Source organism: Sus scrofa, chromosome 2 (assembly GCF_054392235.1).
Source record: "Sus scrofa isolate SSC_HxYL_T2T_F1_AM1 chromosome 2, Sscrofa_HxYL_maternal_Yorkshire_Landrace_v2.0, whole genome shotgun sequence".
In the NCBI taxonomy this organism is placed as follows: Eukaryota; Metazoa; Chordata; class Mammalia; order Artiodactyla; family Suidae; genus Sus; species Sus scrofa.
The window spans coordinates 16,574,345-16,590,459 of NC_139384.1; the positions used below are offsets into that span (position 1 = coordinate 16,574,345).

The 16,115-nt window shown below is 37.8% G+C and overlaps 2 protein-coding genes across 2 annotated transcripts in view; both read left to right on the forward strand.

The window, feature by feature from the left end:
* LOC110259269 (olfactory receptor 4C46-like) overlaps nucleotides 1–16,115 on the forward strand; it is a 949,087-nt gene that overhangs the window by 513,735 nt on the left and 419,237 nt on the right. The gene's annotated exons all lie outside the window — the stretch shown is intronic.
* LOC100516317 (olfactory receptor 4C46-like) lies at nucleotides 13,730–14,668 on the forward strand. The gene has a single exon (XM_085015219.1). It carries the CDS (start codon nucleotides 13,730–13,732, stop codon nucleotides 14,666–14,668), a length of 939 nt encoding a protein of 312 aa, XP_084871345.1.

Consider the following 16,115-nt stretch of genomic DNA (forward strand, 5'->3'; position numbering starts at 1 on the left):
AGCACAAGGCAGTGAAGTGTAAAATGAATTCTCTTGTTACATGTAGTCAATAATAAGGCACATGGAAAGGAAACCTCTTCTGGGTGATCCCACAAGGGCTTCATTGAGATGCTAGCATTAGGGTTCCAAGCCCCAGGAGAGGGGTCCCCTTTCTGGACAGTCCATTGCATCAAAGAATCCTTCCAGGAACAATAACACTGAAGAAGAAAGTTGAGTGCACTTCTAAGTGCCAGTCCTCCTCTAGAGAAGATGACCCCTGGGAGAATCAACAACCGAAAATCAGACAAAAATCCCAAACTTGATTTATTCATCCTCATGATTTCACTTATTATTTCAGATTCTTGCAAACCTTGAAGCGGTTAGAATATGTTTTTAAAACAGTTCTCTTGCACAGCTTTCAATGGCTCCTTTCGTCCCACACAACACAAAAATGAACCAAACAAAACAACTTGGTCTCTGTCAGAATCAATGACTTTGATGGCCTTTGTTAATTGAGAGACCCAAGCACGGGATTATTTTCTTTTTCATTTTAGTCCAAAGACCAGTAGAGTTCCTGTTACCATTTAAATCCTCTAATATCCATACTTCTCCAAAAAAAAGGACAAATGGACAAAAGATATGATATAACAAAATAATCTTTATTTTTTTTTTTTTTGGCCATGGCTGCAGCCTCAATCCCATGCTCCAGCAGTGATACAAGCCACTGCAGTGACAATGCTACATCCTTAACCAACAGCACCCCAAGAGAACAGCAGCAAGATAATCTTGATATTCCACAAAAAGGCATTCAGACTGCAATTGAGAGGCAAGAACCTCAGCAGACAAACTTCTCCCTAAGCAAAGAAACCTTTGTTGCTGTCCATATTCCATATACTCAAACACTGTGAAATGCAAACTTTAAGTATAAATCTGCTTTTTCTCATTTCTGTGGAGTGCAGAGATGAATTTTTTTACACCATGTAGTTGCTATGATACATGTTCATTGTGGTTGAATTTTGCACTGTACTAGGCATGTACCAAGTACTTTACATGCATTACTTCATGTAGTCTTCAAAACAATCCTATGAGGTTGTACACTCTTGCCTGTACTTTAAAGGAAAGGAAATTGTGGTCACAAGAAGATAAATGTCTTGCCCAAAGTCATAATGATAAACTAATAGAGAAGACTACATTCAAATTCAGGATGCCTGTCTCTTGTTCTTTGGTGCTCAGTGCCTTGCCAGTAGAAACACAGTTTCCTTCTGGGAATCAACAATGCCAGAATTTGAAGAACAATCCTATGAGGTTGTCACAATATTATCTTTATTTTAAAGGAAAGGGCATCAGTGACTAGAAGTTAAATGACTTGCCCTAGACATGACAATAAAAAAGACAAGATAAATAGAGGAGACTGTATTCAAAATCATTGTCTGTTTCTAGCTCTTTGAACTTATTGTCTCTCCAGTGTACATCCAGTTTACTTCTAGAAATCAGCAATGCCAGAGTTTGGAAAAACCACCACAAATGACCATGCATGATCCATGGCAGTTCTTTTGCTAACCTATGAAATGGAATGTAAATTTGTTGTAACCAATGAACTGGAATGAAATGGAATGTAACATCTGTAACTTATCAAATGTTGATGAGTTCAAGGGTCTATTGGACAAGACCTAGAATTTTGTACACAACAAAAACCTAGCACTTTGTATTTGATCATCTCAAATGCTCTTTAAAGATAGGGGAACTGGGGTCCAAGGAGGAAACTGATCAGTAGTAGAAACTGGTCAGTAGTACACAAGAATCCAAGTCTTCTGCTGGCCAAAACTGATTTTATTTTCCCACCATCACATCTTATCTCCCTTCAGATGCCTTAAGACCAGTGTATATAAGGGGAAAAAGAGAATTAACTTTTATGTCCTACATTCAGAAATATCTATCTGAACTCTCAGGAAAAGGACTGTCTGAGGTCAGGGATGCAGAAATGCAGCCATATTGCTGAGACCCCACTGACTGCAGCAGAAATAAGATCTTGTCTTGTTAGACCAAGATCTACGAAGGTCTGAATAGAATCAGAATAAAATAGTCCTTGAGCCTGGAGTATAGTAAAGATACCAAACCACAGCAGAAGGTTTTTTTTTTTTCTTTCTTTTTCTTTTCTTTCTTTTATTTTATTTTATTTTTTTTTTTTTTTGCTTTGTTAGGGCCACAAACATGGCATATGGAAGTGTCCAGGCTGGGGTCAACTCAGAACTGGGCCTACACCACAGCCCCAGCAACCCCAGATTGGAGCCATGTCTGTGACCTACACTATAGCTTACAGCAATGCGAGATCCTTAACCCTCTGAGTGTGGCCAGGGATCAAACATGCATCTTCATGGATATTAGTCAGGTTCATTACTGATGAACCACAACAGAAAATCCTGCCCCCCTTTTTTTAATGCTATATTTTAATCCATTTCCTTTTTGGGATCTCAGTTTTTGAGCTGAATTCTTCCTTTGAAAAATAGAATCCAAATGCTCTCCTTCTACTCTCTCCCATGTTGACCTGGAAATTGACTGAGGAATCTGTAAAGCCTAAACCAATTCCTGATTAGCCATAGATAAATCCATATAGAGTAAGGAGAACAAATATTTCTGCAAAATAGCCTAAAACATCTCAAAGTATCTCCCATCAAATACCAGAAAGTTATGCTTTAATGATTTTAACTACAAAACCCTGGAAGAAAATGAAAAGGTGAAAACTGGGTCAAAAATCAGCAATTCTAGGTAACTCACCATGGTGACATCTGTAGCTAAGGAGAATTTCTAATGTATCCAGGAATAAGAAATAACCATTACATTTAAAATCTTATCAAGTGTATTCCTCAAGTCTCCACTGACTGGATAGAGCTACAGGAAGCAGAGAGTATTAAGGTGGCACAAGATTATTTAAATGGACTCAGCAAGTATTTTCAAAGTTCCAATGCTTTGGAAATTCAAGTCAAAGGAAAAGAAACGTCCATGTTGAATTTGAAATCCAAAGTCCCTATGTGCTAATGGAATTTTTCTGATATTTAGCACCTAGGCTGTGGTCATAGGAAAAGGGACACAACTATCTCTATTATTTAATAAGCCCTTCTTACTCAGCTCTCAAAATAAGAAAACAGCTTTTTTAGAAATCTTAGTGGTTAGGGAGACTACCGACAATGTCAAAGGACCCATTTGTCTATCTAAGGTGTTACCCTCTCAGGAATTAATTGTCTTTGGGTTTTTTTTTTTTTTTTTAAGATTTTGCCTTAGAAGAAGGTATTCAGGAGAATCTATCCGTGAACAACACATCTTCACCTGATTTGTTTATTTCCCTGCACTTTAATGTCCTAACAGCCCGCATTCCTGGTTTGGAAAACGATGTGAGAAAGCACTCCTTATATAGGCCCTTGGGTATCATGAACTGAGACATCAAGGATTGCAAAAGCTGTGTGAACAACCCCATGTGGTTTCATCCAGGGGGCATACCCCTGAGAGTTGTTCCTCACTGATTGATGTCACCAAAAGAGGGTGAGGTCCTGAGTCAGTCTCTCAACTCTACTCTAAACACATCAGGGTAAACTCTATCCTTAGGACAGAACCACATGACTTGTCATATTTTCAGGAAGTGTGCTATCTAGAATTGGAGACCAAATTCTAGTGCCAACATTTCTGGTGTAGAAATAGAGAAGATAGATTTTATGCCTTCCCATGGACTTTTTTAGACTTTTAGGGATTCTACTGGCCATTCAATGAAAGAAGTCTACCTGGGGAAACAGAGTTCTTCAAATTTCTTCACACATCAATAATATCCTCAGGACAGTGGAACACATATTGTAGCGAGTATTCTACAGCCTAGAGGAGAGGGTATAAGGCACATGTTATATGAATTGATGAAGCTATTCTATTTAGATATGGGGTTAAGTGGTGAATAAAGAACTGGAAAAAAATAGAAATAATAACACCCTTCATTACTGTGTACTAGGTCCTTTATTCAATCAACAGAGTATATCATTATAATTGATTTTCACATATTGAACCAACTTTGCATTATTGGGATAAATCTCACGCATTCTTGGTCTATAATCTTTCTTAGCATTTGCTCTATTCCCTTTATTATATTTTGTTGAGAATTTTGTGTCTATAAGAGTCATTGGCTATGCATTTCTTGTCTTATATCTTTGTCTAGTTTTGAAATCACGGTTATATTGTTCTTATAGAATGAATGTGGAAGTATTCCCTAGAGTTCTTTTTTTGGAATAGTTTGGATAGGATTGGTGTTAATTCTTCCTTAAATGTTTGATAAATTTTACCAGTGAGTCCTTTTTGGCCTGGGTTTTCCTTTGTAGAAAGTTTTTTTTATTAATAATTCAATCTTTATTTGTTGGAATTATATTCATATAGAATAAAATAAATCTCCCCATTACTTCACACCATACACAGAAAGTAACAAGAAAATTTTTTGAATGAGAAATAAATGTGTTAATGGTAACTAAATTAATAGAAATTCTATTTTGAGGAGTTCCCATTGTGGTGGAGTGGTTAACGAATCTGACTAGGAACCATGAGGTTGCAGGTTCAGTCCCTGGTCTTGCTCAGTGGGTTAAGGATGTGGCTTGGGTCCTGCATTACTGTGGCTCTGGCGTAGGCCAGTGGCTACAGCTCTGATTAGACCCCTAGCCTGGGAACCTCCATATGCCACAGGAGCAGCCCTAGAAAAGGCAAAAAGACAAAAAAAATTCTATTTCGACCTTGAGGCAGACCAGTGTTTTTCAGATATGACACAATAAGCATGAACCCTGAGAAAAATGAAAAGTTAAAATTGGTCAAACCTTGGCTCATAAGGTGAAACTATGTTTAAAAATGAAAATGCCAATAGCAGATATTGACAGAACAGTGTAAATAAACTATGATAGAAAAAAATAAAAATCTTTTAAAAAAATGAAAATGCAAGCCATAGACACAGAGACTTGGAGAACATTTTACACATGTGCCATTTAACTATATGGCTAAGAACCTGTGTCTAGAATATATAGAATACTTACAACTCAGGAATTAAAAAAAAAACAGCCCATATTTTTAAACTGTGCAAAGAACTTAAACAGTAACATCACAAAAGAAGATACACAAAAGGCCAATAAGAAGATGAAAACTATGTTCAACATCATTAGTGATCACAGAGATACAAATTGAAACTGCATACTACATACCCTCATGCAGAACTGCAATGAAAATAATTAACACTACCAGGTCACAGGGATATGGAATGTCTGATTTCCATTTCTTCATATGGCTTCAGATATCTCTCCACATGTTTTTAATGCTGCCCAGAATTCCACAATGATCAGTTCATGAATCCCAGAAGTAACTGTAATCTGGGTTCCTGGACATTTGCATTCCCTTCTAAGAAATATGAAAAACAACTTTTCAATTTTTTTTAGATTTTATTGACATTTTTAATCATTTATTTTTATATATGTATTCTACTGTAGAGCATGGAGACAAAGTTACATATACTTGTATACATATTGTTGGTTTACAATGTGGTATTAACTTCTGCTACACAGCAAAGTGATTCAGTTATACATATACACATATCCATTCTCATATAAACTATCACAGAATATTGAGTAGATTTCCCTGTGCTATAGAGCAGGTCCCCATTGACAACCCATTCCATAAGCAATAGATGGATTGGCAGCTTGGGAAAAACAGCTTTTGAGTCAAGAACTTCAAAATGGCTGCCATTAATTTTATGCCATTGCTGATCGAGCTTTCAAGCAGTCATTAGTGGGCATCCAGAAAAAGTTTAATATTCAAGGTAAAATAGAAGCTCTTTCTGTGATACAATTCAATCAGGAAACTACATCACCATTTGAAACTGACAGTGCTACTGCCCTGAACTTAGCCAGAACCCAGGTTGGGACTTGAACCCATGTTCCAGGACTAAAATCCAGCCTAAACACAGATTGGAATTATCCCCACAGCTTTAAATTAGAATCACTCACCCTGCATCTGGACTACTGAGGTTCAGGTTCTTCATGCCTCTGCACAGAAGGAATTCAGCAAGAGACAAAGTAATAGGCAAGAAATAGATTTATTAAGATAGGATGATCATGAGAGATTCAAGCAGGCAGGCAAGGAGTCTCTGCCCCAAGGATTTGGTGGGCTACAGTGTTTTTCACCCAAAGGAAGTGGGGGTTGGAAAAATGCTGCCTCTTTCTCTTTCTTCGAGTAGCAGCTCCTCCTTGGTGTCTGGTCATGGTGCTCATGTAACTAAGCAGATAGGCAGTCCTCAAACTCCTGCCCTTGGTCTGAATCTGAATGCAGACCTCACCCAATGACCTGAGGTTTATCTCATGCCTCCACAAGTCAAGCAAGCCTGCCTTGTTCTGATGGCCTTCTTGAGCAGTTAGTAACTTACAGTGATCTCCCAAAGTCCCCTAGGCACTCCTCTATATCTACAGTCCTTTTTGGGGGATTTCTATAATCACCTCCATCCCTATCATTTCCATACACTGCAATTTTGCCACCTTGCTGTGCACATGACATTCAGTTTTCTTTTTTTTTTTTTAAAGTTATAGCAGTTGTTGAAATAGTTTTTTTTTTTTTATTATTTTCCCACTGTACAGCAAGGCGGTCAGGTCATCCTTAGATGTATACATTGCAGTTACAGTTTTTTCCCCCACCCTTTCTTCTGTTGCAACATGAGTATCTAGACAAAGTTCTCAATGCTATTCAGCAGGATCTCCTTATAAATCTATTCTAGGTTGTGTCTGATAAGCCCAAGCTCCCGATCCCTCCCACTCCCTCTCCCTCCCATCAGGCAGCCACAAGTCTCTTCTCCAAGTCCATGATTTTCTTTTCTGAGGAGATGTTCATTTGTGCTGGATATTAGATTCCAGTTATAAGTGATATCTTAAGGTATTTGTCTTTGTCTTTCTGGCTCATTTCACTCAGTATGAGATTCTCTAGTTCCATCCATGTTGCTGCAAATGGCATTATGTCATCCTTTTTTATGGCTGAGTAGTATTCCATTGTGTATATATACCACCTCTTCCGAATCCAATCATCTGTCGATGGACATTTGGATTGTTTCCATGTCCTGGCTATTGTGAATAGGGCTGCAATGAACATGCGGGTGCATGTGTCTCTTTTAAGTAGAGCTTTGTCCGGATAGATGCCCAAGAGTGGGATTGCGGGGTCATATGGAAGTTCTATGTATAGATTTCTAAGGTATCTCCAAACTGTTCTCCATAGTGGCTGTACCAGTTTACATTCCCACCAGCAGTGCAGGAGGGTTCCCTTTTCTCCACAGCCCCTCCAGCACTTGCCATTTGTGGATTTATTAATGATGGCCATTCTGACTGGTGTGAGGAGGTATCTCATGGTAGTTTTGATTTGCATTTCTCTTATAGTCAGCGATGTTGAGCATTTTTTCATGTGTTTGTTGGCCATCTGTATATCTTCCTTGGAGAAATGTCTATTCAGGTCTTTTGCCCATTTTTCCATTGATTGGTTGGCTTTTTTGCTGTTGAGTTGTATAAGTTGCTTGTATATTCTAGAGATTAAGCCTCTTGATGCCCTTGTCAGTTGCATCATTTGAAACTATTTTCTCCCATTCTGTAAGTTGTCTTTTTGTTTTCTTTTTGGTTTCCTTTGCTGTGCAAAAGCTTTTCAGTTTGATGAGGTCCCATGGGTTTATTTTTGCTCTAATTTCTATTGCTTTGGGAGACTGACCTGAGAAAATATTCATGATGTTGATGTCAGAGAGTGTTTTGCCTATGTTTTCTTCTAGGAGTTTGATGGCGTCCTGTCGTATATTGAAGTCTTTCAGCCATTTGGAGTTTATTTTTGTGCATGGTGTGAGGGTGTGTTCTAGTTTCATTGCTTTGCATACAGCTGCCCAGGTTTCCCAGCAATGCTTGCTGAATAGACTTTCCTTTTCCCATTTGATGTTCCTGCCTCCCTTGTCAAAGATTAATTGACCATAGGTGTCAGGGTTTATTTCCGGATTCTCTATTCTGTTCCATTGGTCTGTCTGTCTGTTTTGATACCAGTACCACACTGTTTTGATGACTGTGGCTTTGTAGTATTTCTTGAAGTCTGGGAGAGTTATGCCTCCTGCTTGGTTTTTGTTTCTCAGGATTGCTTTGGCGATTCTGGGTCTTTTGTGGTTCCATATAAATGTTTGGATTGTTTGTTCTAGTTCTGTGAACAATGTCATGGGTAATTTGATAGGGATTGCATGGAATCTGTAGATTGCTTTGGGTAGGATGGCCATTTTCACAATATTGATTTTTCCAATCCAGGAACATGGAATATCTTTCCATTTCTTTACATCTTCTTTGATTTCTTTGATTAAAGTTTTATAGTTCTCGGCATATAGGTCCTTTACCTCTTTGGTCAGGTGTATTCCGAGGTATTTGATTTTGTGAGGTACAATTTTAAAAGGTATCATTTTTTTGTATTCCTTTTCTAATGTTTCATTGCTGGTATACAGAAATGCGACTGACTTCTGAATGTTAATCTTATATCCTGCCACTTTGCTGAATTTATTAATCAGTTCAAGGAGTTTTGGGGTTGAGTCCTTAGGGTTTTCTAGGTATAGTATCATATCATCTGCATACAGTGACAGTTTGATCTCTTCTCTTCCTATATGGATGCCTTTTATTTCTTTGGTTTGTCTAATTGCTGTGGCTAAGACTTCCAAAACGATGTTGAAGAGCAGTGGTGAGAGTGGGCATCCCTGTCTTGTTCCAGATTGGAGTGAGAAGGCTTTCAGTTTTTCCCCATTGAGGATTATATTTGCTGTGGGTTTGTCATAAATGGCTTTGATTATGTTCAGGAATGTTCCCTCTATACCCACTTTGGCGAGGGTCTTGATCATGAATGGATGTTGAACTTTGTCAAATGCTTTTTCTGCGTCTATTGAGATGATCATATGATTTTTGACTTTTTTTTTTGTTAGTGTGGTGTATGATGCTGATTGATTTGCGTATGTTGAACCATCCTTGTGAACCTGGGATGAACCCAACCTGGTCATGGTGTATAATTTTTTTGATATGTTGTTGGATTCGGTTGGCTAAGATTTTGTTGAGAATTTTTGCATCTATATTCATCAATGATATTGGGCGATAGTTTTCTTTTTTGGTGGTATCTCTGTCTGGTTTTGGAATGAGGGTGATGGTGGCCTCATAGAATGTCTTTGGGAGTATTCCTTCTTCTTCAACCTTTTGAAAGAGTTTAAGGAGGATGGGCACCAATTCCTCTTTATATGTTTGATAGAATTCACCTGTGAAGCCATCTGGTCCTGGACTTTTATTTGTAGGGAGTGATTTTATGACCTCTTCAATTTCATTTCTAGTGATCGGTCTGTTCAGTTGGTCTGTTTCTGCTTGATTCAGTTTTGGCAAGCTGTAAGATTCTAGAAAATTGTCCATTTCTTCCAGATTGTCAAACTTGTTGCCATACAGTTGTTCATAGTATTCGCTTATGGTTTTTTGTATTTCTGCTGTATCCATTGTGATTTCTCCTTTTTCATTTCTAATTTTGGTTATTTGGGTTCTTTCTCTCCTCTTTTTAGTGAGTCTGGCCAGGGGTTTGTCAATTTTGTTCACCTTTTCAAAGAACCAGCTCTTGGTTTTATTAATTTTCTCTATTGTTTTTTGAGTCTCTATTTTATTGATTTCTTCTTTGATCTTTATAATTTCCTTCCTTCTGCTGACTTTAGGACTTTTTTGTTCTTCTTTTTGTAATTCGTTTAGGTGGAGGGTTAAGTTGTCCATTTGGGATCTTTCTTCTTTTTTGAGAAAGGCCTGGATTGCTATAAATTTCCCTCTGAGCACTGCTTTCGCAGCATCCCATAGATTTTGAGAGGTTGTGTCTTCATTATCATTTGTTTCAAGGTAGTTTTTAATTTCCTTTTTGATTTCCTCATTGACCCATTGGTTTTTTAGTAGCATGTTGTTTAGTCTCCATGGAGTAGGTTTTTTCTCTTTCCTTTTCCCATGGTTGGTTTCTAATTTCATGGCATTGTGGTCAGAGAAGATACTTGAGATAATTTCTATGCTCCTAAATATGTTGAGGTTAGCTTTGTGTCCCACTATGTGGTCGATTCTTGAGAATGTTCCATGAGCATTTGAGAAGAATGTGTATTCTGCTTTTTTTGGATGTAGTGTCCTGAAGATATCAATGAAGTCTAACTTTTCTATGGTTTCCTTTAGGATCTCTGTTGCTTTATTGGTTTTCTGTCTAGAGGATCTGTCCATTGGTGTGAGGGGGGTATTTAGGTCTCCTGCTATGATTGTATTCTCATCAATATCTCCCTTTATGTCTGTTAGTATTTGTTGTATGTATCTGGGTGCTCCTGTATTTGGGGCATATATGTTGACAATAGTAACATCCTCTCCTTGGATGGATCCCTTAATCATTAAATAGTGTCCTTCTTTGTCTTTCTTTATGTCTTTTGTTTTAAAGTCTATTTTGTCTGATATGAGCGTTGCGACTCCTGCTTTTCTGTCATGTCTATTTGCGTGAAATATTTTTCCCCACCCTTTCACTTTCAATCTATATGTATCTTTTGTCCTAAGGTGAGTTTCTTGTAGGCAGCATATTGAAGGTTTTTGCCTTTTTATCCACTCAGCCACTCTGTGTCTTTTGATTGGGGCATTCAGCCCATTGACATTTAAGGTGATAATTGATAGATGATTATTTATTGCCATTTGAACCTCGTGTTCCAGTTGATTCTATGGTTCTCCATTCTTCCTTTTTTTTTTTTTTTTTCTTTTTTTGGTTGGATGGTCTCCTGTTATTATCTGCTTGAGTGTTTTTTTTTTTCATTTTTTGCAAATGCAATATTTGGTTTTGGCTTGTGGTTGCCCTGTTTTTTAAGTCTGCTAACCCCTTCCCATAAATGTGTGTTTTAGCCTGATGGTCCTGTAAGTTCAAACACTTCATTACTATATTAAAATTAAGAAGAGAGACATACATATAAACAAAAAGGTTTATTTACCTCCTGACATCCCTTGCCCACATTTTATGGTTTTGATGACTCTTTTTTATTTTTTTCTTTTTAATTTTATTTTGTTTGAAGCATGTTCATGATTAAATCTGTTTGCTGGCTTATTTGAGTGACTTCTCTCTGATTACAGTTTCCTCAGTCCTAGTTCTTCCTCTTCCTCTTTTTTTTTTCTTTTCTTTTTTCTTCCCTTTCCTTCCTTTCTTTTTGGTTTAGAGAAGCCCTTTCAATATTTCCTTTAACCTGGGTTTTGTGTTGCTGTATTCTTTAAGTTTTTGTTTGTTGGGAAAAATTTTTATTTCCCCTTCTATTTTAAACGATATTCTTGCTGGACAGAGTATTCTAGGTTGCATATTTTTTCCTTTGAGCACTTTAAATATCTCTTGCCATTCCCTCCTGGCCTGGAGTGTTTCTGTAGAGAAATCAGCTGATATTCTTATGGGGTTTCCCTTGTAGGTAACATTCTGTTTTTCTCTTGCTGCCTTTAGGATCCTCTCTTTATCACTAACTTTTGCCATTTTTATTATGATGTGTCTTGGTGTGGGTCTGTTTGGGTTCAATTTGTTTGGGGCCCTCTGTGCTTCTTGTATCTTGAATCCAGTATCCTTTAGATTTGGGAAGTTTCCAGCAATAATTTCTTCAAATATATTTTCCATTCCCTTATCTTTTTCTACTCCTGGAATTCCTATTATGCGTAGATTGGCCCGCTTTATATTATCCCATAGGTCTCTTATATTGCTTTCCAGTTTTTTGATTCGGTTTTCTGTCTGTTGACCAGATTGAGTGATTTCCATTATTCTATCTTCCATATCACTGATTCGTTCTTCTGCATTATTCATTCTGGTTTTTACTGCCCCTAGTTCAGTTTGCATCTCTGCAAAACATTCAGTTTTCTTAACGGTCCAGGCTTAGATAGAGAAAGGGGCTCTTGGTTAGGTTAGGTTACAAGTGTAGAGATAATCCTCTTCCCATTCAAGAATGGGTGTTTCTGAACAGATCTCTGCAGATACTTGCTTCTAAAACAAACCTTTCCATCAAAGCTGATAATTAATTCCTAGGAGAGAAAGCAGCAGCCATGAGATAAAGTCCCTGAAGCTTATGGAAATCTTTTTAAATGTCTTCTTGACAAGGGCAAGGTGAAAATGAGTTTGATTGCCATTCACCTCTCCAGAACCAGCTTCATCATGGACAGAGTGAACTTTTTGACCTCTACACTATCTGCCTCTTGCTCCACAGAACCAGACCCATTTATTTAAGATCACTTCTTCATAGCCTTTCAAGAGAACCCATTCTAAATGCAAAAATGATCCTGAATGATGTTTCCAACAGAGTTTCTGTGAAGAACTTTTGAAGCTTTAGGAAAGGTGGGACGATTTAGGCTTATAAGAACTCTTCCTTTTTGAAAAAGGTTAATGATGTATACTTGACATGCCAAAAACATGGCACATATTCAGTGTATATGATTTCTTAATAATTATTTATTTGATAGTGAATTATATGAATAAGCTCTTCCCAAGTCTGACATATATTTGATATTTAGAATGACTTATTACAAGAAGCTGCCAGTTTGAAAAAAAATTGGTTTTGACCACCCCAAAACATCAAGACCATCTAAGACAACTAAGGTAAGTTTTTCAATAGTGCTGACCCTAAAGATTGTTCCTTAAAACACACAGGGCTCATTTTTCAATACTTTTCAGGTATAGTGATAGAGGATTTCATCCTCTCTCCAACTGCTGAAAAGATCATTTACAATTAATAATAACCTTAATTTCACAGTTGAAAATTTTGAGGCTCATAGAAATAAAGCCAGTGATAAGACCCACCTCTCTGATATCAGACACCATATTCTGCCATTAGATACCTCATCATTCAACTATTATAGGTAGTCTACTCCTGGGGTTCCTGTGTTTGCTTTCTACCCCTTTACTGGACTTCAGGCATTTCATCCAAGACTCACAAAGGTCTTTAGTAGAATAACATCCAAGATTCCTCTTATTCAAATTCCTATCCATCCTTTCACTCATATTCTCAACAACCTTCCATGGCTCCTCATTTCCTAGATACTAAAGCAAAAATTCTGCAGCTGTGCAATGATAAATCTTTATGCCCAACTTCTACCTGCTTTTCAGAGTTGGGTACCAATATGTGTGCTGTGTGCTATGTACTATGTCAAATTAAACTCAGTCCTTCGTGATGATGAAATGTACACAGGTGGCCTCCTGAGAGTGTGTTTAGAAAACTTACTCATATCTATAGTCTTAAGAAAGACTTTACCTGGGAGATAATTTAAATAATCTTTATGAACTCACAATCTTTATTTCCAACACACACAAATATACACACACACACACTAAAAGAATTCAAGACTTGGGAGTTCCTGTTGTGGCAGAGTGGAAGGTAATCTTGAGGATGCGGGTTTGATCCCTGGCCCTGCTCAGTGGGTTAAGAATCTGGTGTTGCCATGAGCTGTGATGTAGGTCACAGACATGGCTTGGAGCTGGCATTGCTGTGGCATTGGCTGGCAGCTGCAGATCCAATATTACCCCTAGACTGGGAACTTCCATATGCCACAGGTACAGCCCTAAAAAACAAACAAAGAAAAAGAATCCAAGACTTAATAGAATTTAGAGATTTAATATATGGTATAATGGGAAGTGTACCAAAGTCAAGGTGGCATTCATAAAAATGGTTTTCTTTTCAGGTAATGCAATTAACCATCATATGAAATACATGGAGAATAGGAACAATGTGACAGAGTTTGTTCTCCTGGGGCTCACACAGCATCCAGAGATGCAGAAACTCATATCTGCTGTGTTTTCTGTCATCTATATTATCACTATGGTAGGAAATGTGCTCATCGTGATCACCATCACTGCCAGCCCATCCCTGGGGTCCCCCATGTACTTTTTCCTGGCCCATCTCTCCTTCATTGATGCCTGCTATTCCTCTGTCAGTACCCCCAAAATGATTATAGATTCACTCCATGGAAAGAAGACCATCCTGTTTGAGGAGTGTATGACCCAAATCTTTGGGGAACATTTCTTTGGAGGTGCTGAGGTCATCCTGCTGACTGTGATGGCCTATGACCGCTATGTGGCCATCTGCAAGCCTTTGCACTACATGACCATCATGAATCGGCGAGTGTGTGGCCTGCTGTTGGGAGTGTCGTGGGTGGGAGGCTGTCTTCATGCAACCATACAGATCCTCTTCATCTCCAGATTACCCTTCTGTGGTCCTAACATCATAGATCACTTTATGTGTGATCTGAACCCTTTGCTGGATCTTGCCTGCACTGATACCCACACTCTGGGGCTCTTTGTTGCTGCCAACAGTGGTCTCATCTGTCTTTTAAACTTCCTTCTCCTGCTGGTCTCCTATGTGGTCATTCTGCGCTCCCTAAAGACCTATAGCTTGGAGGCAAGGTACAAAGCCCTCTCCACCTGCATCTCCCACATCACAGTGGTTGTCTTATTCTTTGTGCCTTGTATATTTGTGTACCTGAGACCTGCAGGTACTTTATCAATTGACAAAGCAGTTGCTTTATTCTACACTACCATAACCCTCATGTTAAATCCCTTAATCTATACCTTGAGAAATGCCCAGATGAAAAATGCCATTAGGAAATTGTGTGGCAGGAAAGCGATCTTAGGTGACAAATAAAGATGACTTGGGCCCAACATTGATTTACCTGAGGCTATGGCCAATAGAATGTCTCAGCAAGGAATATTTACGGGATAAAGAAATCAACTAACTGTTAGGAATCATAGCCCCTGCACTGAGTGGTGCAGAAATAGGTACAAGAAAATAACACAATGTGGGGCCACTCTTTTCATATTTAGAAAATTCTACCAAAATGGGATTTTGTTTTACTAGATTCAAGCAGATACCTGGATTCATAAGCTTGCCTTCTAATAACAAATTAAATAACAAATTAAATTTTCCATTATTGGGCAGCATTCTCTGTAATAATCCAAGGAAGTATACAGATACTATTGTTATTTTTCAAGTGAGAAAACTAGTATCAGGGGGAAGATATCAAAAAAGATACACTGGAGAGCCAGGAAACTGACTGATTTCCTACCTCATGCCCTCAAGTGTCAAGCAATGATGATAGCAAAGTCATATAACTATACTAGTTACCATTTATTGAGACAGGGCCTGTGCTGAACACAATGTACATATTCATTTATTATCTCTCACTAAAAATTGAGTGATCTTTCTGTAATAACTGTGCTTGTGTGTGTGCCTGTAACATTAGAGTAAGTAACTATTTGGGGGCTATAAAAGCATTGGCCCTACTTATCTCTGAGGGTGAGATATTGAAGGTTATATAGACCATCTCCACATTACCTTGTAGGCTTCAGGACCATCATGTATTGCTCATATCACCCATGCTATGTAGGTAACACATCAGAAAGAGTAATGATTCAAAAAAATGGTTTCATATCAGAAAGGGATTTAAATATAAACTACTTGCCTGCAACATAACAATCGTTTCTACAAGGTAGCAAAATAGCAGGTGCATGATCAATATTAAATGAATGACTTCAATAATTTTAAAAAAATGCAAAAATGTAGTCCTGAAGGCCAAGGCATTATTTCCTACTTTTGCCTGATTCAACTCTAGGGACAATTTTGGCTATACCTCTTGGGGGAACTATACTTTGTTTTTGTTACTGCTTACACTGAAGAGGAGGTAAAAGAGACTGAAATTACAATTCTCAGCATATGAGTAAGTAGTTTAGCTTGATATGCTCCCTGTCCTCAGCAAGATTTCATTATCTTCTTAATAGGAGCTGTTTCTGTTATATTTTCTCAATGTGATTACTTTTTAGAACCATTTCATCATTAAAAGCTATTTGTAAAAATACACATCTCTGTCTACATACAAACAATTTCAGGATAAATACATTCCTTTTTTTCCCTTTTGTCATTAATTCATTAATGACAAATATTAAATATTAAATGACAAATATTAAATATTTCTGAGCACAAGGAATGTATCAGACATGTTGCTGGGCTTCAGTGGTGAATAAAAAGAGATCTGGATTCTGCCTTCAACGAGCTTAGGAACCATTGAAAAACTCCCAGGAGGGAGTAGAAAATT